The sequence below is a fragment of the Triturus cristatus genome, chromosome 3_2, assembly GCF_964204655.1.
Source record: "Triturus cristatus chromosome 3_2, aTriCri1.1, whole genome shotgun sequence".
Taxonomy (NCBI): domain Eukaryota; kingdom Metazoa; phylum Chordata; class Amphibia; order Caudata; family Salamandridae; genus Triturus; species Triturus cristatus.
In genome coordinates this window covers 618,470,311-618,493,163 of record NC_140584.1, presented here as the reverse complement: position 1 = coordinate 618,493,163, position 22,853 = coordinate 618,470,311, and the positions used below count along the sequence as shown (strand labels likewise).

The following is a 22,853-nucleotide window of genomic DNA, read 5'->3' as shown; positions in this document are numbered from 1 at the left end:
GTGGACCAACCAGACCATTGACCAATGGATGCATCCTGACTGGCCACCTTAATCCTAACTCATCTAAAATGGGACTCCTGCCTTAGGGAGAAAGGAAGATTGAAGAAGTATTATCCCATGCTATTCTGTCTTCAGAAACTTGGAGCACCACCAACATTGGCCAAAATGATTATAGACTTCAGCCTGTCCCTGGTTCCCCAAGCAACGTCTACACCATGTGTAGCTTAAGACAAATTTTCCCATATCTAGGATTCCCACAATAGCTCTTGGTGACCTTCTCTGTTGTTATGACATGCCTGGACTATGGAAACAGACTTTACCAGGGTGTATTACTCTATCTCTATCATTACTGCATGACTACAAAGAATTCATAATACCTCAGCACGAGAACTGCTACACATTCATCCACAGGATTGCTTCTCACTCTCACTAGAAACAATTATCTACTGATCGCTATATGTTCAACTTAAAAGACCCAGTGTATCCTCCATAGGGTCATCGATGGCAGGATCCCCAATTTCATTCAAGTAGGCCTCAAAAGATGTTCACAGAAAAAAACATTTTACTCCATGCTCACATCATAGTTGACCTTGCCTACCTATGTGAAGACATCGGTGGGACCTGTACAAGTATGTAGACTCTGAAACTCTCTTCTAGCAAAGATAAGAACCTTCTAAAGCCATTTGTAATTCCAGAACACAGTTAAGACCGGGCTTTACCCAAGATGATGACACAGCGAATAGACATAACCATCACCCGTGAGGAGCAAGAAGAAACTGTGATACCTATTCTGCTCTGCAGAGCATGTACGATGGCTACACTATAACCCCTAAAGTTCTCAGTGACCTTAAGATGCTGCCCCGTGCATGATGTCATCAATAATGGCTAAGCTTTTCTTCAAGTAAGAAAACATCAAAGGCATTCATATCTGTACAATTAGCTTAGATTCAAAACCCTCTTACAGATAAGTTAAGAACTGTAGAAAAACACTTGGAATTCAGGAGAACTGCCAGGGCCTGACCCTCTATAAACAGCGCCCCCCCCCCCAGAGAAAATGTTATTGCTGTACTACTTATTTTTCATTCATGTTCTTAATGGCCAGAAAAACTAAAATGTATCTGATCTGCACATGTCTAGGTTAACGGTGCCTGTGGCATAAAGTGTATTTGACTTTACATTTACTATACATATTTAACCCGTGTAAGGCTTGACCAAATTGAAATGTGTTCTTGGAGCACCCATGTTTCATGCCTCAATGCTGACTACAACATTCAGTCTGTTAAGACTAGTTTGAACTGAAAAGGATGTGATCTCTCTCACGTATGTAAACAGTGCTCATTGCATAAAATGTGGTTGTGGTACTACTGTTTTTACACTATCTATTGTGCTAGCATCCCACCTTAGTTAAAACATATTTGATGTACATATGCTTGTCTAAACAGCACTACCTTCAACAACTATATGTGGCTGTACCATTGCTGAATGAATTAACTGATTTAAGCCTTGCCTGAATTAAAAGGAATTGCCTGTGTTCAGGCCAAACCATGTCATTTGTGTCTACCATCGGCACTCACAGGCCACGCTTCCTCAGACTGCAGTTCTTCCTCTCAATTATCCTTGGAATTCTCATCTGTCTTGGACTAGCACTCATGAGACCTACTGGTCCCATAATGCCAACTATTATGGTTGATTTATCCCACACCTGGGTGACTCTCACTTGAATGAAATGGATTAACCATGGCTTTGTGCAGCACCCATTACTATGGATTGATCTCTACCGCACCTAGAAGGAGTCATAGAAATGTATATCATTGCTGGCCGACAGTAATCCCTAGGGATTTTTTACGGCATGGTTAACATATCAGAGCATACATGATGGTGGGGTGTGTAATGCCCTTTATTAGGGTTTGCTGTTTGACACTCCTGGGAAATCTCAGATCATTTACCACTGCTAGTGACATAATCATTCTATTCACTTTTTTACCACCACGGGGTGTATTCCATATCGGATTCAGACATTTTTGCAGATGGTATATATGCTCTTATCGTCTCAAACTTTCTCCTACCTATATCCACGTATAGATGTGGCTACAGACTTGACGAAACGAAGTAAGAGCAATCTCTTCCATACATATACAACAAGACACTCCCTGTATATGGTACAATACACTCATATACTTTGGATGCATCGACACACTAGCCTAGGACTGAATGCCCAATCCCTCACTCATTCTCACCTCACATTCACACATAGTGTAAGGAATTAGAGTATTATTTTAGTGGATGAGAACCCACCTCAAATTATAATCACATTCCTTGTCAAAGTGAATCACAAAAGTCACAAAATTAGCTGTGCTCATCCCCCTCATATCTATGACACACAGCAGCCAGGTGTAACATAGAGGCATGTTCATAAAGTGAAAGCATAATACAATAAAAATCCCAAACCAATTTAGGAAAATAGAAAATATTTTAATAAATAAAAGGACACCAAAAAGACAAAAAAACAATTAGTAGAGTCAGAGTTTGTATCTAAAAAAAGCACCTAAAATCACTGAGCTGCAACCGTGAGTAGCTGGTCAAGCTGAACTGGAACAAGGGTAATATTTAAGGCAGTCGGTGATAGACCGCAGGATGGATACAAGGACCAGGTTCGTCCCAGTCACAAAGTTGCCTTCTCATTTAGCCATTTTTATAGAGATGGAATGTCTTCAGTGAGTGGACTGGATCTGAGCAAGGGTTGACGACAACTGGGAGCCACTGCATGAAGTCTCGAAGGCTGCTCAGCATTGAGTCTGGGGAAGCTGTTGCACAGGTGCTGCTCGCTGTCGAATCTGGTGAGGCCATTGACGAAGGTGGTTGGTGTCAAGTGCGATAAAGCCGTCTATGAAGGTGGTCAGTCTCTATGGTCTGCGTCAGATCCCATGAAGTACTCACTTAGGCAGGGAGTAGTGCACTCTGAGCACAGCTAAGATTCCAGGGCCTTGGGGAAAGTACTTGGGGGTCAGTACTCACTCCCACAGAGGTAAACAGCGGGGCCAGGTAAGGTTCTGTTGGTACTGGCCAGCTGGAAAGCAGAAAAATACCTCTGGAGGCTTTTTGTAGTCGTAGAGCTCAAACAGGAGTTCAGCCAACTGACCCTAGGAGTAATGTCTTGGGTCATGGGTTTAAGCCAAGCAGGCAAAGTCTTTCTTTGCGTTCTTCAGACAGCAATGCAGTCCTCCTGATTCTTCTCAGGTTCAGGAGGGCTCCGAGAAGGGTACTGGGGATGCAACATTAATGCCCAGTGTCAGCCTGTGGATAGGGGCAACCACTGGCCACACCATGTCCAAGAAGGTAAGAGTTAAAAGTGGTGACCATACCCGCTTTTACAGCACTTCCTGCGTGTTTTACTGTAAACTATTCCACAGTGCCCCTACCTGCCTAAATCCAAGATGGCAGAACCTTTCTTCCCATAGTCAGAGCTTCCTGGGCACACCCAGGGTTGTGTTTAAGATAACAGAAAAACCCTCCCTTGTAGTAACTCCAAAGCTCCCCCTCCTATTGGGTTTGGAGTCAAGCTGACTAGAGGGACAACGGAAGGGGGCAGTCTGGTTTCAGGATTATCTACTTGTGACAGGTTAGGCCTCTTTAAACTGTAGCTAGTCCTTGAGCACAGCCCCTAGGCCATTGTGTCTGCGGAAGGTCAGCACCTTCCAACACCCTCGCCCTATGTCCGCAGTCCAGAAGCAATCCACATCTCACCACAGGGGAGGCATCAGCAGTCAGGTGACAGTTGAATACTGGCACAGAGGTACCCAGAGGTACCTTTTCTAAAACGAACTTTGCCAACATAGTCAAAATTTGATTTCCCCAATAAATTGGGTTTTAAATAATTATTGCAATGAGTCCTTGAATTATATTTTTAGCTGCTTTAAACCCGAAATTATCATTATAAGGTGTTATAATGTAATCCAGTGTTTCCTATGGAGAAGATAACCATGCCACAGTGTTTAGGGCCGTTTCATTGTCACAATATGTGTAACATTAATTTCTATATGCCCTACTTTTAAATATCGTGTATCCTGCCTTATTGAGCAGTAAGGCCTACTTATTTTATAGGTGACTTATAAATATGTTAAAAGGTCGTTATAGGCTTGTCAAAAAGGTGATGTATGCAGGTCATCATCATCAAAAAACTTTATTTCGGTTATTTGCTAACCATAAAAGACACATAAAATATACAATACATTGTCACAGAAGAACCAACCATTTCATGTTATGTTATGTTATGTTATGTTAGGGGCATTTGTATTGCGCACAGCTGCCCCAGCTAAGGGGCGTCCTGGCGCATGACAAGTTAAACATAGCCACACCTAACAACAACAGAGGGAAAAAACAGGGAACACTGAGGGAAAATTTAAAATAATGCGGTTTTTAAAGCTTTACGAAATGCCAAAAGGTCGTCCATCAGGCGAATCTCCAACGGGAGAGAATTCCACAGCACTGCTGCTTTCACCCGAAAGGACCGACCTCCCATACGACAAAGCTTGAACCTCGGGACCACCACAAGTGCTTGGCCCACTGATCTCAGAGAGCGAGTTGGTACATAAAAAGACAAAAGATTTTGAAGAATCCGGGGGGCTAAGCCCTTCAAGATCTTAAAGGCCAGGCATAAAACTTTAAAATTAATTCTAGTTTTCACCGGCAACCAATGCAAAGAACGGAGAGTCCTGGAAACAGAGCAAGACCTGGGCAGGCAAACTATGGCTCTGGCTGCTGCGTTCTGAACGCGTTGGAGGCGGCTGATTTCCGCCTGATTTGCACCTATCAGGAGGGAGCTGGCATAGTCCAAGCGTGAGATTACAGTCGCCTGAACCACCAGCTGCCTCGTTGGAGGATCGAAAAACTTCAAGACGGATCTCAAACCGCGAAGAACCCCATAACAGCAAGCCGCAGTTTTCTTAGAATGCCCCACGAAATTGAGAGCAGGCTCCAGCCATACTCCCAAATTTCTCAACTCTGCGACCGGAGTTGGAACCGGCCCAAGCTCCGGTGGCCACCATCTGTCTCCCCACAGTTCCCGCCCCTTCCCGACGACCATAACCTCAGTCTTTTTAGCGTTGAGCTGGAGACAGTTTACATTCATCCAACTCGCCACCGCCCTCAGTCCACTCTGGAACCTGAGGGCCTCATGCTCAGTATCCCCACTGATAGTGACCGCTAGCTGAGTGTCGTCGGCATAAGAGACCATCGTCATGCCCACTGCTTGACGACATCAGCCAGCGGTCTCACATAAAGATTGAAGAGCGTAGGACTCAGCGAGGAGCCTTGCGGCACCCCCAGGCCCAAAGGATGGAATTTGGACTGGTAAGGCGGTATAGCAACGCAAAAGGAACGGTCATCAAGAAAGGAGCGGAACCACTGTAAGGCGGACCCACCAATGCCAATCTCCTCCAGGCGACGTAGAAGGATGTGGTGCGAGACGGTGTCAAAGGCGGCACTCAGATCTAATAATATTAGCGCCGCCGTCTGTCCCTCATCCAACACCCTACGCAGATGTTCCACCATGGCGAGAAGGGCTGTCTCCGTACTATGCCCAGCACGAAACCCATGCTGAGTATCATCCAGGACGTTAGCTCGAATAAGGTGGTCCGAAAGAGCCTGGTTAACATGGGCCTCCATGACTTTTGCCGGCCAGGGGAGTAGAGAAATTGGCCGGTAATTCTCCGGTTTCGAAGGGTCCAGTGAAGACTTCTTCAAAATAGGGGAAACCACGGCCTGTTTCCATTTGGCTGGGACCATGCCCGTCGCCAGCGAGCTGTTAATGAGAGAACGCACTATCGGGCGTCCCACAAAGAACTGATCTCTAAAGGAGACAGGCCTTAATGGATCCAGAGGTGATCCAGACTTGATTTTTAGGGCTACTCCATCAAATTCCTCCGGTAAAAGCAGAGGAAGAGACTCCAATGTGGGGAGACCCGGAACAGCCACCAAAGTCCCCGATGGTGGCCCTGTAAGAGAGAATGCCCGGTAAATAGTTTGCACTTTCTCCAAAAAGAAGGATGCCAAAGCCTCGCAATGCGAAGTAGAAGCCAATACATCCGGTACAAGTGCAGGAAGAGAGTACTTTGAATATATAGGCACAAAAGTGGGACATAGTTTCACTGGTCCAGGCAGTTTCTCAATCTAATACATAGTTTTAAAAACACCTTGAGTTGGAGGATACTGTCACTGTGCAAAAGCTGCAAATACAAAAGTGCCGGCCTGATTTGTTTAAAACCAAGTTTTTTTAAAAGAATCACTAAATATTGTTTACGTGGAAATTCATAAAATTTACATAAAAAAATTAAATGCAGCATATCCTGCGGAGAATTTCCGTCGCAGCCGCAAGGCGCTGCCAATTTATTAAAAATATCACACTTGGGTCGAATAAGCAGATGATGGAACAGGTTAAACCTAAATCTGGTCAGTAAAAATTTCTCATGTGAAGTCAAAGACCCTTCCAAATATGGCTCAATGGCCACGGTAGTCTTTAGCATAACAAACTTTCTCACACTCGGTTTCTGAAGCTCCACTTCTTCTCTCACAGTCCTCCTGTCCAACAAAAATGCTTTTTTAATGGACTCCAGATCTCCCATTGAGATTAGTTGTGGATTGGCAAAAAGTTCAGGGCGACCGAGTTTATCGAAGTTTGATTTTAGGTAGCTTAACCAAGGAGAGCTCAATGCTTTGTCCAGTGACAAGAAATCCTTAATGATTAAATGTGTTAGGGGTATGTCCTCATTTAGCCAAATTTTAAGCCAAAACATCAGAGGGCGTTAGGAAAGCAAATCACATAGATATTGAGACCCCAGCTCCTCGTGTACAACGAGGTTAGCTGTCCCAGTGGGGACACACAAGAGACGCTTCATAAATCGATTTTCAACAATCTGTAATTGCTCTCCATTGACATACCCCCAAATTTCGCTACCATAGGATGCAGTTGCCACAGACTTAGCATTGTACAGTTTCAACATAGCACAGATAGGTTTTTTCCCCAGTTTAGTAGCAAAGTTAAAAATGGAAGCATTAACCCTCACCATTTCTCCTTTTTTCCTTACAAGATGAGGTTCCCAGTTTAATTTTGTGTCAAAGAGAACTCCTAAGTAAGAGAATGTTTTAGTTAGGTGGATTATTTCTTCACCAATCCTAAAAGGGAAGGGTTTTTTTGGTTGCTGCCCAATTTGTAATACAAAGGATTTAGTGTTATTTACCAAGAGGTCTCTATCTCTCATGAATGAATTAAATACTGTTAACAGTGATTGAAGTCCCCTCTCTGTTCTAGATATAAGTACTGCATCATCTGCATAAAGAAGTATTGGAATTCCACGCCTGCCAACTCTTGGGCAGTCAGCACAAACATCCTGTAACACACCATCTAGGTCGTTAATGTAAAAGTTAAAAAGAAAAGGGGCCAGGATACAACCCTGCCGGACACCCTTTCCAATACTAAAATTATTTGATACACTCAGATCCAAGGAGTATCTCACATTGGCACTGGTGTTACAGTGTAGGGCAACCAGAAAATCGACCAAACCGCTATCAACCCCTTTCGACCTCATGGACTGCCACAGCTTTCCCCGGTTAACGCAGTCGAAAGCGGAGGACAAGTCCATGAAGGTAAGATGAATGGTACCTTTCTGTATTATGGTATATTTACTTAAGATCAGGAAGAGGTTAAGGCATTGAGTTATTGTCGAACGGCCTTTACAAAAACCGTACTGCGAGGGAGACATAATATTCTTTTCCTACACCCAGTCTGACAGTCTTTGCAGTACAATTCTTCCTACAATCTTGACCATAGAGTCTATTAAAGAAATCGGTCGATAGCAGTGTGGGCTACCTTTGTCACCCTTTTTGAAGACCGGGACAATGGTAGAAACACCCCATGATCGTGGGCAGCCTTCTTTTACAGCAGCATTAAAAACAGACTCTAGAATGGGTGCCCAAAAACTAGGATCAGATTTAAATAAATCAGGGGGAATCCCATCCGGACCGGGAGCTTTTCCGCCTGTGATACCCTGTATGCCCTCCCAAACTTCACCTTTGTTAAAGACAATCTGTGCACCGGTATTGCTGCAGGCAGAAGTCGTATTCTTGTCCCCTGTACAGCAGTACAACTTCTTAAAGTGCACTTCCCACTCCTCCTTGGATATATAGCTTTCAGTGCCATCTCCCGGGTCCTGTGCCAAGAATGGTTTCCTCATTAAGGCCCAGAATCCACTACTACTTCGAAGGGTGGCAGGATCTAAGATCTCTGACCACGCCTCTTCCCTGAGAGATTCCTTATGTCTTGCGATAATATTTTTGTAAGTCTTTCTACACTGCTGTACATCAGCTTTTATCCTAGGTTTAGACGCCAATGCTACTCTTAAATTTCTGGCGGCTTTTGAACAATCCTGATTAAACCACCTAGGACCTTTTTTGAAATCCGATTTTTTTATAGGTACTGATAATAGCTGAGATACCTTCACCGCTAGACAGTTGAAAGCATTTAGGACAATGTTTGGGAGTGCACCCTCTTGTGTGCATAACGTGATTTCGTCAGCACATGTGGCTTTGATTTCGTTGTACAGCCGATCAGGGGTTACCATGGACCATCTCAATCGACGTCTGCCATCTGTGGTGTTCACCCTACCAATAAAGGAGTCCACTCTTTCTTTAACTATCAGTGGACCCCTCATAAGAGCAGTGAGTGGATTATGGTCACTAAATTCACTAGCTTCAATAGAGAAGAATCCCACAAAAGACTGCATAACAGGTGTTAACAGAATAAAATCTATAAACGTTGTCCTACCATTCCCCTTAAATGTTGGGGTATCAAAGCGCTTATTCGAGGCCATCAACGCCATCATAGGAGTTAAATCTAACTCATTAAGCATATCATTGAGATATTCCCCCTCAGTTGAGTGCTCAAAATGAAAATTCTCACAATACGGGCAATTAAGTTCCGTAATCATTTTAAAAAGAGGGTCTCCACAGGGATGGACTTTAAAATCCCCCACCACCATGAGGTTATGAATACAATCCTTCATGGAGTTACTGATAAAAGTATTCAGTGTTACTATCTGACTAGAATTAGTGCTACAGTTAGTGGCGTTATAAAAATTGACCAGGCCGGCCATACAGTTATCTCCTATTAAAACTAACCCAATGATGCCAGTGTGGTTTGTTATGATTCTCCATACCTTACAACATAGTACTATAGAGATAAACACAACCATGCCCCCTTTAGGTCTACCCCTAGTAGTTGCTACTGCCGGGACATAATAGGCCTTATACCCTTCCAGGAAGTAATTACAATCGATTGACCAAGTTTCCTGTAAACAGATAACTTGGTACTTCTTAATGTACTCAATCCAGTTGCAGTCCCCCATTTTAGTACCTAGTCCCGCAATATTCCAGGAAATTATATTATTAGAGTTTCTGACAGCCGAGATACTCTCCATACGTTCCAAAACCTCTGAGCTCCGAGTTGCCTGCCCAACAGATACCTTATGTCAGTCACATAACTCTAATCCCGAAAGGGCATCAAATCTGTTGTGAGTTACAATATTAAAGCCATTATCTCTCTGTAATCCCACATTGTGTACATATTCTCCATTAGAAGGCAGTGACTGTGAGAGTATACGTGATCTAAAAGGGCCAGGGGTTGGTGGATTTCTAATCAAATGGGAGTAAAAAAACCCCAGCGGGCGTATACAGATACTATTAGGTATGTTGGCCAATGCAGCGGCTCTAAGTAAAACTGTGGCAGCATGTTGAGGATGACTAAAATTGATGATAATACAATCACCATTTGTTGCCTTACTAGATGGTCCGATCCAACTCACCCTTCTTGTTGTTAATATTTGATCGGCAAATTTAACGGGAAACCCACAGTTCTTATTAGGCCAAAAGACCGTCCTATTCTTTAAAGAATCATGACTCTCTTCAGACACCTGATATGCATGAGGCTGAATGGGTGGGACATTTGTGAGTACAGCCACATAAGGTGCACATTCAGGTGGAAGATTTACATGACGACTTTTCTTTACATGGCTGTAAGCCAACTTTCCCTCAGAGGTTCCAGTATCAGTGGTATTCTGCATAGTTGATATATTAGGATCCGATGGGACAGATTCAGCAACAGCCAATATATTCTGCCTATTAATCTGCCTATTATCTAATAAAATATTTGGTAAATTTCCTCTATTTGTTCCCAGATCCTCCACGATTAGTTTATTATTTGCTACGTCTGATTTACCTGATGCTCCAACCAGGTGCGATTTTAGCAGCCCACCTAATCTTTCCACTTCCAAGGCCATTATGTCTAATATGGCTAGCAAAGGTTGCATCAGCTCAGTAATTTTTGCCTCTATTTTTCCCTCCAAAGAGTGAAGTAGGAGAGTAAGTGGTTCTGGGGCAATATTAGAGCTGGTTCCACCCGTGCCACTACCCTCCTCTAAATCCTTTTGCAATACCCCACTATTAGAGACTCTATTCCCCCTCCCTGTTCTAAGCTTGCAGTTCTTCCCCCCTCGCTTAGCTTGTACCTTCCTACACAATCTCACTGGTCTATGGTGGGGCGATAAGAGTGATGTCTCTTCCTCTATTAATTCAGGTACTAATTCTAAGTGATCTACAGTCTGATCTGCATGTGTTTGTGTTTCATTAGTTACAACAGCCCCACTACCCCCATCCTGTCCGTCTATTGGAGCTATAAACACCAAAGGAGAGGGCAGCTCTGCACATACATCGGAGTCATTGCCTCGCCCTAAGGAAGCTCTACGGGTATTATTAATTTGGTTCACCTTTTGCACAAGATAGTTCTCCATAGAACCAGCCCCCATGATGGGTTTGTTCGTCTTGACCTTGGCCATGTTAACAACCCTAACAGTAATCCTTAAGTCAGAGCACGTTTACCAGAGATTGTACCAGACAGCTAGCTTCTAATAACACTTACAGTTATACACGTTACAGAGCACCATGCACAGGGTCTGCATTAAATGCGTACAAAGTCCGTGGCCCAGTCCTGTCTCTTCTGGCCTCTGAGGGCCACAGAGGGCCCGCCCTTTGCCCGGGCTTCGCCCGGCACGTCCCGCGCGCGTCCCGCGAAGCGGGCCTCTACGATACTTGTAGGCGCCTCCTGGCGCTTGCGCAGCGTGAGCTCAGCCCGCCGCCGCTGGGGCTGCCGGGAGTTCGAGTCCCGGGGCGGCGACGCGGAAGATGTGGCCCGCTACTGCTGGCAGTGATGGCGGTAGACTCCTGGCGGTGGCGGCGTGGACCAGGCAAGGTATGTTGCTTCTGCCCCCGCTCCGCCAACCTCTACGATACTTGTAGGCGCCTCCTGGCGCTTGCGCAGCGTGAGCTCAGTGCGCCGCCGCTGGGGCTGCCGGGAGTTCGAGTCCCGGGGCGGCGACGCGGAAGATGTGGCCCGCTACTGCTGGCGGTGATGGCGGTAGACTCCTGGCAGTGGCGGCGTGGACCAGGCAAGGTATGCAGGTCGATTTAGCAGTTTTAAAACTGCATAGCCCTGCTACAGCGGCAGGTCTGGAGCTATGCTTCACAGTGCTACTTTAGTGGTTGGCACAATGAGAGCGGCAGCCCACTAGTAGCATTCAATTTACAGGTACGGGTACATCTATTACCATTTGATAGGGCATATAAGTACATTAAATGTGCATATCAGAAGTATGCCAATTGCAGTGTGTTTTTAAGGGAGAACCCAGCACTTTACTCCTGGTTAGCAGGAGTAAAGTGCGCAGAGCCCCGTACCTTAAAAAAGAGTGCAGGCAAATATCTGGAGTACTACCATGCAAAAGATGGTAAAAACACGATAACTGTGGTGCTCCTGCACAATATCATACACTGCATGTGCAGCACACAAGACGGACACTCAGTCTTCCGTCTATATCACTGTAGCAGAGTAGCATACTACCTATCCCCAGCAGTGCTCCATAGCCTCGTCTGGAGTCATACTTATTGCGTAAATGCAATTAAGATACAGTGTTATATAATACAATACAGTATCACTGTAGCCTCGGGGAGACTAAATGATTGATCTCAAAACACCCTTCTGCTTCACTTGAAAACACTTGTGTTGATAAGTGCCAGGACTCTCTCATTGGACAATTGCCAGAGAAGCTAGAAACTATGACTATCTCCTGTAACTTTATTGTTCCAGACACTGCTATGTAGTGCTACTTATTTGGGTGTGGTACAACAGTGGTGAGGTTTTACTACAAGGCTGCAACAATAATGACTGCAGAATATCATCAAGGTAACGTAGATTATTTAGTAATGGATGATTTTGTGTTTACACATTTTTTGTACGGATGCATGTTACTGTGTTCTTGCTCCTGAAAGGACAATGGCAAACCCTCAATGTTTTGTTGTTTTTGAATAATATACATTTCTAAACTGCTCAGGAAAGTTTAACCCAAGTTCTGTGCCAACAGAATTGTTAGTTATGTTTCAATTTGAGAGGGCATGGAAGTTCACAGCTGTACAGCATCTTTACTGCAGGGTCAAGTGACGTCCAATGGAAAATGGCAAAAGTGTGAGTTCTCCCAAGCTGCAGGTTGGCTGGGTTCTTGACCTCAGGTCACTTGGTAAATGACAGCCAGCGCTTTCTCGGAGTTCAAAGCAGCTTACACCCCGGGAAGCTGATCTCCAGAAACGCACCTTGTGCTAAAAACCTGGCACTTCCCGGTTCAGTTCTCGGTCCCACAATACAAGGTTTGCTAACTCGTCTCCAGTGTGCATGTGTTTCATAATGGGCAATGAATATTCATGAGACTGTTGCTAGTGTAGATACATGTTTGCTGTTCATAACCCATGTCTGGATCACTGTTGTCAGCCTGTAGTGCCACAGCCAAATGGGTCCTGGCTAAATAAAGGTAGCGTTGCTGGCAGGGCGCTTCCACTCTCCTTGGGGTTGTCACAAAGGCCTTAGAGAGAGCACAGTGATGGGCAGGTGTGGCTGAAGGATCTTTGCTGCCCCTTGCTCCTCATAGTACCCCTGACACTTTGACTTGTCCCTGCAGGGCGCCCAGGGTGTGGGCCGGAGATGGAGGCTGAGGGTGGAAGCTCTCAAGAGGACCGCTGTCTCTACGTAAGTGGTGCTCTGGGATTCTGGATTATTCTGGGACATAAAGATGATTGGGGAAGAGTGGTGTAGCAATTCAAGAAGTTTAAGAGTAGCTACACTAACTGTCTGCTGATATTCGCAGGGAGATGCCAGAGCTCATGGTCGAAACCCCTCGGGATCCCCAGGAGGCAGACGTCAAAGACCAGCACCAAGAAAGTGAAGGAGACGTTGTGTCTGCTGAGAGGGTAAGTCCATTGAAGCAGTGTTCGACAAAAGCAGCCTTCAGTGAAGTATGTTGCCCAGACTTTAAGGGGATGATATAGTCACATAGCAGGCAAGTCTTCTGCACTCTCTCTGAGAAAATAACCCACATCTGCCATCAACCCCATAAGCTTGGTAGAAGGTCATCTTGTGGTCCCCTAAGTTCCGTGCCCACGCCCTTACACCTTTTACTCTTGCTTGTTCTTCTTCGATGGCTCTTCTCTTTATTTTGGTCACAAGCCGATTTCAATAAATAGAGCATAAGATAATAGAGACAGATTCTTTTCATTCAAAACTGTATTCACCACCCTGTTCTTGCCCAGTGGTTCCAAAAACATAACATATCGGAGCCCATATGGCCCACCACACCTCAGCAACTATGCCCCTTTCCTGCCTGTCAGAAAGAAATAAACCACATCCTTGCCAAATTTGTTCAAGAAAGTATGGGTAGAGTTAAAGACCATGCAAGTGGTGTGAACCCTACATATGGACAACACAATATCGATGGCACATAATAATTAGAACAAAATATTCAAAAATTAAATATCCACACTTATGTAAGTCCAAAAAGCCCCACACACTTATGTGGGGCTTATTTACAAGAAACTGACACATCACTGTGTTAAAGCAGCGATGCACTAGTTTCCTTGCACCTACGGGAGAAACCCTTACGCCACCATGGATGTGTCTTATTTACAGTATGATTGACAAGGATTGACAGATGCGTCAGAAAATCTGATGTATCTGTTGGCACAAACCCCACGCCTTGCTGGAGTTGTGTCATAATCCTGACGCAACTCTAGCAATGCATGGGGGAGACTTATTCTTATTGCATTGTATCACTCGTTATGCCTGCTTCAAGCAGGTGTAAGGTTTTGACTCAGTGGCATCCTGGAAGTGGCGTTGTGAAATCTTGTAGATTTCACTGCGTCACTTCTACAAGACTTTCTGGCGTGGGAACGCCCGCCCTGCATATATTATACCTTACACAGGTATAATGAGGCGTAAGAGTTTACTTTTGTAAATAGGGGGCAACCTGGTGCATTGTTTACGCCGCCGCTGCATCACAAAAAGTGACGCAACGGCGGCGCAAAAGTGTTGCAAAGGACTTGTAAATAAGCCCCTCTATATCTAACTCCACGTGTATATGTACCTTGTAGATAGATAGATAGATAGATAGATAGATAGATAGATAGATAGATAGATAGATAGATAGATAGATAGATAGATAGATAGATTGATTGATAGATAGATAGATCAATAGATCTTCATAGTATCCGGATGTGGAGTTAGGAATAGTAAATCTATACTTCCCTATATGCACTTACCTTTCAATATTTTGTGCCTAAATATTCTGTCCTCAATATTCTTGTGCCACAATATTGCGGTGGTCAATATTCAGTAGCTCTGCATGTACAGGTTAAATATTTAGTAATGAAAAGTATATATGGAGTGTATAGACAGTTGTATTGAGGCTCCCCTTCTGGGTTTGACCTGCCCTGCCGCTAACTCAGCTAAATAAATAATTACATTTTTAATGTAACTTTTTGTGTTTTCTTCTGTGCCTTTTGATTTGATTGTTTTGCTTTAAAGTTCTATGCAAATGCCATTACATAATTAAACTAATCTTCACACAGAACAGCCCAAGGAAGTCCTTGTCTGACCATGAAGGAGTGAAGTTTGAGGAGGACATGGAGGAGCCCCGCGAAGGGAGTGCTGACAGCAGGGCCTGTTCCCAGAGCTCCATCAGTGAAGTGAGTGAAGCCGTGCTTGAAGAAGGGATAACCGAAGGGAGCTGGTGCCATAATTGTCATTATCACCTGAGAGTTTATAGTACTTAATATATTCATATGGGAGGAAGTACAATGGATTTTTTCATAGAAATAATAATATAAGAATCATACAATTCAAGCTTCTTTTCACACTATTTAATGACAGAAGATGGCAAAAAAAGAAAAGATTGAATTGGATGATCCTTATATTGTTATTACTATGAAAAAAGAAACCCATTCTACTTCACCACATATGATTATATTAAGTACTATACACTGCGTGTGTTTAGGTTCCTAGTAAGAATACAGGAACAGGGAGCCTTACCCATCAAATGAATGCAGAATAGTGCTAATCCAGAATCATAACAGTACCAGGTGACGTACAGGTGTAGTGGGAACCTCCATTATTGAGCTGAAGAAATGGGAGCAGTGAGGCCACAGGAGTGATGAGGCAGATGACGTGTGTGCAATCGGAGGCTGAGGCATTGGGAAGTGCAAGCCACTATTAAGACATTGCAACAGAATGGATGGCACCACAAAGGGGTTGGGGCCAAAGTAGGAGTTACGACATAGGATAGATGAAGCCCTGTAATCAACAAGCAAAGTTTTAAAGTCAGACCTTAGCAGGAGTGAGCCAACAGGACGGATGAGGCTATGAAGATGGTGCTGCAATAGGAGATATGTAGCAACAGAAAGTCAAGCTCACATCAAACTTGGGACCATGGGTCGGGTAATGCCAATACATCATGGAAGGTTTAAGGCCAAAGGAGATGTGAAATCAAGTGAGGGCTGGGCATATTGGGGGGGACTACTTGACTAGAGTGACTAAGAGAGGGGTAAGAATCTGGAGAGAGCTGGTCATGGGAAGGAAGAAGTATTAAATAGATACAAGGAGTGGGATGTCCCACTGTCTTGCATGTCCTCCATCAGTGTTGACTTTTAACTTGCTTCTGCCCAGATCCAATAGTACCTTTCCTTTTTGCACACCCATGTTGGACTCAAGCAGCTGTTGTGCCTCTAAGCAACAACTGTAGTCAATATGCTGCTCTTTTCAGCACATGAATAAACCACTGGACGCAGAGCAGTGGATTTAAAGGGGTATATTTTTACTTGCGAAAGCATCAAGTGTATTAGTTTAGTTAAGGTATGATCAATGACACCACGCGCACTTCGCTCAGATAAAACAAGAGTCTGTGTACGTGAAACTTGAACTGTGACAAATGTGTTGTTGGTCATTTAGGTTTGACCTCTCATTTGACAGGAATGCGCTCTCAAATTTTGTGAAGATTGTGCAATCCTACTCTCTTCAGGAACTACTATTGGCACCAGGCACTGGAATATACAGCAAAAGGCAAGGACTCTGACTGCTAGAGGTGCTCTAAACATTCACACATCCCCTACTTTGATCTAGGTTGATGCTATGCAAATACCACATACATACACGCACATCCAAGAGAACAATGAAGGGAACGCAGCAACACTGGCTGATTTTTGGGTGCACTGACCTTTACCAACACTCTGGACTAACGGTTGTGCACATCTTCAGAGTGGGGTGGTTGATGAGAAGACCCTTCCTGACAACAGACTCTTTGCGTCTTATTTGAGGAGTACCCAGTTGAGAGGTAGTCCAGTATCTACATGATAACTGAAACACAGCCATTGCCATCTGTTTGTCACTCACAGGCAACCAGAACTTTGTTTGCTGACATTCTGTGGTGTACCACTCCCAACCTTGAACGGTAAGGGTGAAATTTGTTGTCGTGGGGAGAATTACTTCCACGAATGGGAACAATAAGGAATTATGCATATGAGGATGGCCAAAGTCTAGGCAAACAGCCTAGCACAATGTATGCCCTAATAGTAGATCCTCCCCCATGCTCTTGATATAATGGAAAAAGGCTTCCTCTAAGCCTAAGTTCTAAGAACTGTTTAGACCACAGCCCTCCTGTGTTACTGACATAATAACTTCAGCAGCAGGCCTTTGTCAGAACAGCTTGAATGTACAACAAGGACAGAAGAAACAATAAAGGAAAAACCCGCTACTGCACTTGATAGCTTCATGATGGGCACACCAATAACTATCTAGAAGCATTTTTCCTCTCTTGCAAATGTTATGATTTACTCAAGTGACTGGGCTGAAGGAAGGGCCTGATCAATCTAGCTTAAAGTCCAGTCCTTCCCATTTTGTGAATCTAAATGGCTGAAGCTGGTCACGGGTAACAATAGAAGAAGTTTGCATAGTTGTCCTTCCCTGGCATGTACATGCCATCAAACCAAAGGCTTTGAAGTTGTAACATCAGTGTTTTTTATTCTGGCTGGTTTGTGTGCAGTAGAATCACTGAAGATCTACCTGAAAGGATTGTGATCTGTCTTGACATTAAGCCAGTTGCTCCAGAGGTAGCGAAGGAAAGTCTACAGCCTCAAACAATTGCAATGGTCTCTATTAAGCTAGGAGTTTCACTGTTAGTGTAGGTAATCTGAAACACAACCATCAAGCATGGCTTGGGTGAATACAGTGCCAATAATGCCTGCAAGGTGGCTTCAAAATATCACGTGTTATGTTCAATTGAAATGTCTTTCACTCACTGGAAAGCAGACTGTGACTCTTCAACCATTTGCAGGGCAGTTTGTGCTTGGGTGACCAGTGTTTGGATCATGGGGGCTGTATCCTCAAAGACACGATGATAGAGGTTCAATGTGCTTAGGAAACTATTAATATCTGCCATTTTGACTGGCACAAAAGAGGAAATTAAGTCAAAATGTCACAAATTATTTGGGGATCAGCAAAACACCATTTACCCCAAAGAAATGGGTAAAAGTATGAGCATCAGTTGCATTGTGGCGCTTTTTTTTTTTTTACAAAAAATGTTATTGAGAATTTTATATCCAACGGGGCGGACCCCCCACAAGCAATGTTCATACAGATTACAGATTATAGGTACACATGCTGCTGGTGAGGGTAGCACCTGAGGATCAGTAAAACATTCAAACCAACATCCCCCCTCCCACTTCCCCCCTCCCTTGCACCGCACCTCCCACATGAAACACTATATATGCGCATAGGCGTATATGCATGTCTCCACGCTGGCCAATTCGCAAATTAGACTGGAGAGTCATTAATGATAAGTCTGTCGATAGGGTCTGGATTCACTGATGTTGGAAAGATTGATAGGTCAATGCCCCGGTATGTGGCCCACCTGGTCCAGATCTTCCCATGCTTTTGCGGGCAGCCCCGAGCCTGAAACACCACCACTTCGGCCGACATATATTTATCCAATGCAGACTTCCACGCCGCCACCCCCAGGGGGGGGGAGGAGGACTTCCAATGTTGAGCTATGTCACGCTTGGCCAATGTTAGTCCTAGAAATAGTTAATGTCTTTTATAACTGTTCCCCCCCCCCATATCTTCTGTGCTGTGGAGAAGGATTAATCGAGGATCCGCTGGGAGGTCCCAGTCTAGCACCCGCCCCAGACAGGACAATACCCCCGACCAAAAATGTTGTAGTGCAGTGTAGCCCCAGACCATGTGTAAAAAGGATCCTTCTTCCTACTTGCATCTGAGGCAGGTGGGGGATGGAATAGCCCCCATCTTCCAGAGATGGAGGCGGAGGCGGGTGTCGTACACTCGGTGAAGATATTTCAACTGGATCAATCTATATCTAGAGGACACGGCTGAACCCCTAGGGCTGGCAAGGGCCTCAGTCCAGTCATCATCTGTGAGGGTCGGTAAGTCTGCCTCCCATGCTGCCCTTGTCCAGTGTATGTTTGTCTTGGAATGTGTGGTCAGGGTCTGGTACAGTTGGCAGATTTTGTGTCCTCCCAGATCCCCCATCAGTAGCCTACCCTCCAGTGGGTGAAATTCTGATAGTGCCGTAAGGTTTTTAATCAGGGGAGACAGTGCGTGGCGGAGCTGAAGATATTTATGGAATTGGGACTTGTGTAGGTCAAACTCCTCCTGCAGCCTTTGAAAGGATTTAAGTGTGGGTCCGCGCAGCACATCACCCAGCGTCGAGATCCCTATAGTATCCCATCTACGGAATCCGGACAAGGCCGAGACCGGTCGGAGGCATGTGCCCCGCCAGAGGGGAGTCTCGCCCATTAGCATACCCCACCATCCCATGGACCGAGAAACACATGTCCATATCTGGATTACTGTGCGACAGGCCGGGGGAAGGGCCTCCAGGGTAGAGTTGCTGTACAGGAGATCCAGCAGTGGATATTCCTCAAGGAAGAGTCGCTCCACCGCGTAGGCCGTATCATTTTGTGGGTTATACCACCAATCATTGATGATCAGCAACTGGGACGCCCAATAGTACGACCGCACGTCTGCCGCCGCGATGCACCCACAGTAGGTGGATTGGACACAGGTCGCCAGAGCCACCCAAACCGCCTCACCGCCCCAAAGGAATCTATTCAGGAGTGCGTTTATTTGATGGAACCATGACGGCGGGATAGGATATGGGTAATTTTGCAATCTATACAGCAAGCGTGGCAAGGAAACCATTTTAAATATCGCGGACCTGCCATTTATGGACAGGGGAAGATGGGACCATACCGTCGTCTCCTCCCGGACCACCGGGAGCAGAGGAGCGATGTTAAGCGACCACGCCACGGTGGGGCATCTGGTGATATGGACACCTAGGTATTTAAACCCTTTGTCTGCAATGACCAGCTGTGAGGCCCAATCTTGACACCCCTGATCACCGCAAATAGGAAAGAGCGTTGACTTGGACTGGTTGGCATGTAGCCCCGTTGTTTCACCAAACACCCGCAGAATCTGCAACACCCTCAGTCCGGTGACCCAAGGGTCAGAGAAAAAGAAAAGCGCATCGTCTGCGTAAATTGCAATTTTATTTGAGTATTCAGGTGACCAAACCAAGCCCCTATAGACCCCGTCTAGGCGCACCCACACTGCTAACCGTTCTATCGCCAAAGCGAAAAGAAGCGGGGAAAGAGGGCATCCCTGCCTAGTTCCCCTCCGAATATGGAAGGGGGTCGAGCAATACCCGGCCACCCGTATAGAGGCCATTAGATCTGTGTACAGTAGTTATTGTGGCGCATTTTGATTTGTTCAAAGTAATGCCATGGTGTTTCTGCCTGTGGGATACTAGCCTCAAATGGGTGTACAGCACTGGCACCGGCACCATCTGGGAATAAACAATAATGTCCTCAATGAGGGTGACTGCTACAGAATACATAAGGCTGAAATTCAGTCTGTGGTATCTCATGGGTGATATATGAAGTGGACCTAGGGTTTAGCCTCTTATTGCTTGTCTGAGAAAACAGTCACACCCAGTTTCAGGGATGAAGTTCTCCAGGGTAGTGTTCAAGTGGTGCTCACTCTTGATTGTTCTTTTTGGGAGACATGTGCACGCCAATGTGGACCTCACACTATTGTGGGGTTTGGGGGTCAGGTATTTTGTGAGACAAACAAGATTGGTCAGATCTTTTCATTGATCCCTCTGTTCTCCACCATAGCCAGCTCAGTCTCAGCCTTGGGGGCAAGGGCACTCTGTGGTCGAACAGAATGCCCAGCTTCAGTGTCATCATTTTGCACTTGCTCTGAAAGTGCAGTTGCACTCCACTTTTGAATGGACCATACAACATACCCAGGATGAGCAATTATTGTGGAAGTAGAAGAAATAGAAAGTCTGTGGTGTCTTGATGGTGCAACAATGAGTAAGGTCTTGGTCCCAACAAAAGAGGCAGATACATTTACCTCACTGTGAATGCCTACTGAGTGGGCTGCAACCATGAATATGTCAAGCAAGGAGGTCGAGTCTAGCCCCACTGAATACGAAGGCCGTGACACAAGTGGGTGACAGTTTTGGCCAGTTATTGAAATTGAAAAATTGGCTTGAAGGCATGATGTTCACTAGTGCTTCACTGTCATTAACTATGTATTTTGGTGAGTTCAACCGAACCAGAGCAACAATTAAGACAGTGTTGTCCTCAACCAAATGATTCTCCCTTGTGACCATGGGGTACATCAGTGACTTGCAAGACTAATATGCATCATTGCTGGGCCCTGGTGAGCAAGTGCAGAGCAACAGAGCCTGACAAAGTGGTGAAGTTTGCCATGCTTGACGTTGTAGAGACCTCTACGTAAGCATGTATTGAAGTGGGTGCATCACAACCACAGGATTTGCAGAAAACCACCATTGTGCCTACCGTGGACTATGTGGAAGAATGTGATGCATCATCATGGGCATGCAGGACTCATCATTTTAACATGCATGGCAGGAAGAATGCTCTTCATATACAGGACTATGCTGGATGTGGCTTTGTTCTGGCAGCTCAAATCTTGCCTGTTATGTTACCCATGTGGCATGAACCATATAAGTGAGTACCATAACCCGCTACCAAAGGATCTCTCACTACAGATTTGAAAGATAACTAGAAATATCTCCCATGCTCTGGTGAAAAACAGAATAAATGATGATTGGGCTTTAATGATATAAGGGTAAAGCCAGAATTACAAAGTAGACGACCACCATGAACTCATAAAATATGGTGAGCTAACCACCACTGGGCTGGCAGAAGCAGGACATCACTGCTGCCAGTGTCTTGGCAGCTTGGCTTCTGAGCACTTAATGAGCTCCTTAGACACAGATAGTTGGAGCTCAAATTTGTCTATTAGGAAAACTATGTGCAAGGAGATAGGCTTTGTCCCAATACCTGTGAATTCCAAGAAATTGAATCAAGTCAAGAAAAAAGTGCATCATAAGCAAAACAGTTTACACAAAGACCCATGAAAACCAAAGAGTGTCCCCAACTTTCTGAATTGTAATGCAGCCCCTTACATCTGGCTCATGGTTAGAACAAGGCTGTATCTGAACCAGATGTATTTTTTTGGCCTGCCGTCTTGAGTTAGCTCTTTCATACCTGCCAACTTACACGGGGCCACCATGTGACACACAATATTGGCTCCCATCGCATGGTCACCCAGTGAGGAGCTGATATCGCACAGTGGCAGGGAAAACGAATTGAAAAACACTGTAAATAGTGGTTTTCCAACTCGTTTTCCGATGCCCATTAAGGAGTGTGACAACACCCCAGGACATCGGCACCAGCCTCAGCAAGCTTTTTTTGTCTTTGGAGGAGGGGGCTTGGGGGCAGGGTGGGGTTCAAAAGTACCTTGTAGGTATGTCTCTGCACGAGGCCCCGCCCCCTTAAAGGCCTGGCCCTTTCCTCACATGGTGAGATTGTTCTTCAAGTTGGCAGGAATGTGAGTTTTTTTTATCTATCTGTTGTCTATATATTTTCCTACCTTCAGTTTGTCTCTCTATCTACTTACTCTTTCTGTTGCCTCTGACATTCCTTCTCTTTCTCTCATTCCCGCATATTTCCCTTCTTTACTTCCCCACCACTCTTTCTTTGATCTCAATTTTGCTCTTTGTGTATGTCACCACCTCTCTATCTCGCCCCTCTTGTACTTCTTTTCTTTGTTATATCCTTGTCTTTTTCTTTACTCTTTACCCTGCTCTTCATCCTAATCACTTTGTCCATTCTCCCACATAGGGTGGTAATGCCCCAATATTTATTGAGACTCAAGAGACGGGTGCACAGACAGAGGTACAGACAGAGGATAAGGAAACCTGGACAGGAGAGTCACTGATACACAGGTGAGAATCAACTGGAATCTCAAGAGTCAGTCCACCACCTCCAGTGGCGGCTTGCAGGGGTAACGCTGTGGGGCGGTGAGGCGGGGCGGGGGAGGGGCTAGG

General features: G+C 45.1%; 1 protein-coding gene across 2 annotated transcripts in view; it reads left to right on the top strand.

Annotated features, from left to right (window-relative positions):
- LOC146857835 (uncharacterized) overlaps positions 1-22,853 on the top strand; it is a 346,446-nt gene that overhangs the window by 206,005 nt on the left and 117,588 nt on the right. For both annotated transcript variants that reach the window (XM_085648523.1, XM_085648522.1), the window contains exons 8-11: positions 13,050-13,117; positions 13,236-13,338; positions 14,992-15,108; positions 22,648-22,751. In XM_085648523.1, coding sequence (XP_085504649.1) covers positions 13,050-13,117; positions 13,236-13,338; positions 14,992-15,108; positions 22,648-22,751 — 392 coding nt within the window. The remainder of the gene's footprint in view (positions 1-13,049; positions 13,118-13,235; positions 13,339-14,991; positions 15,109-22,647; positions 22,752-22,853) is intronic.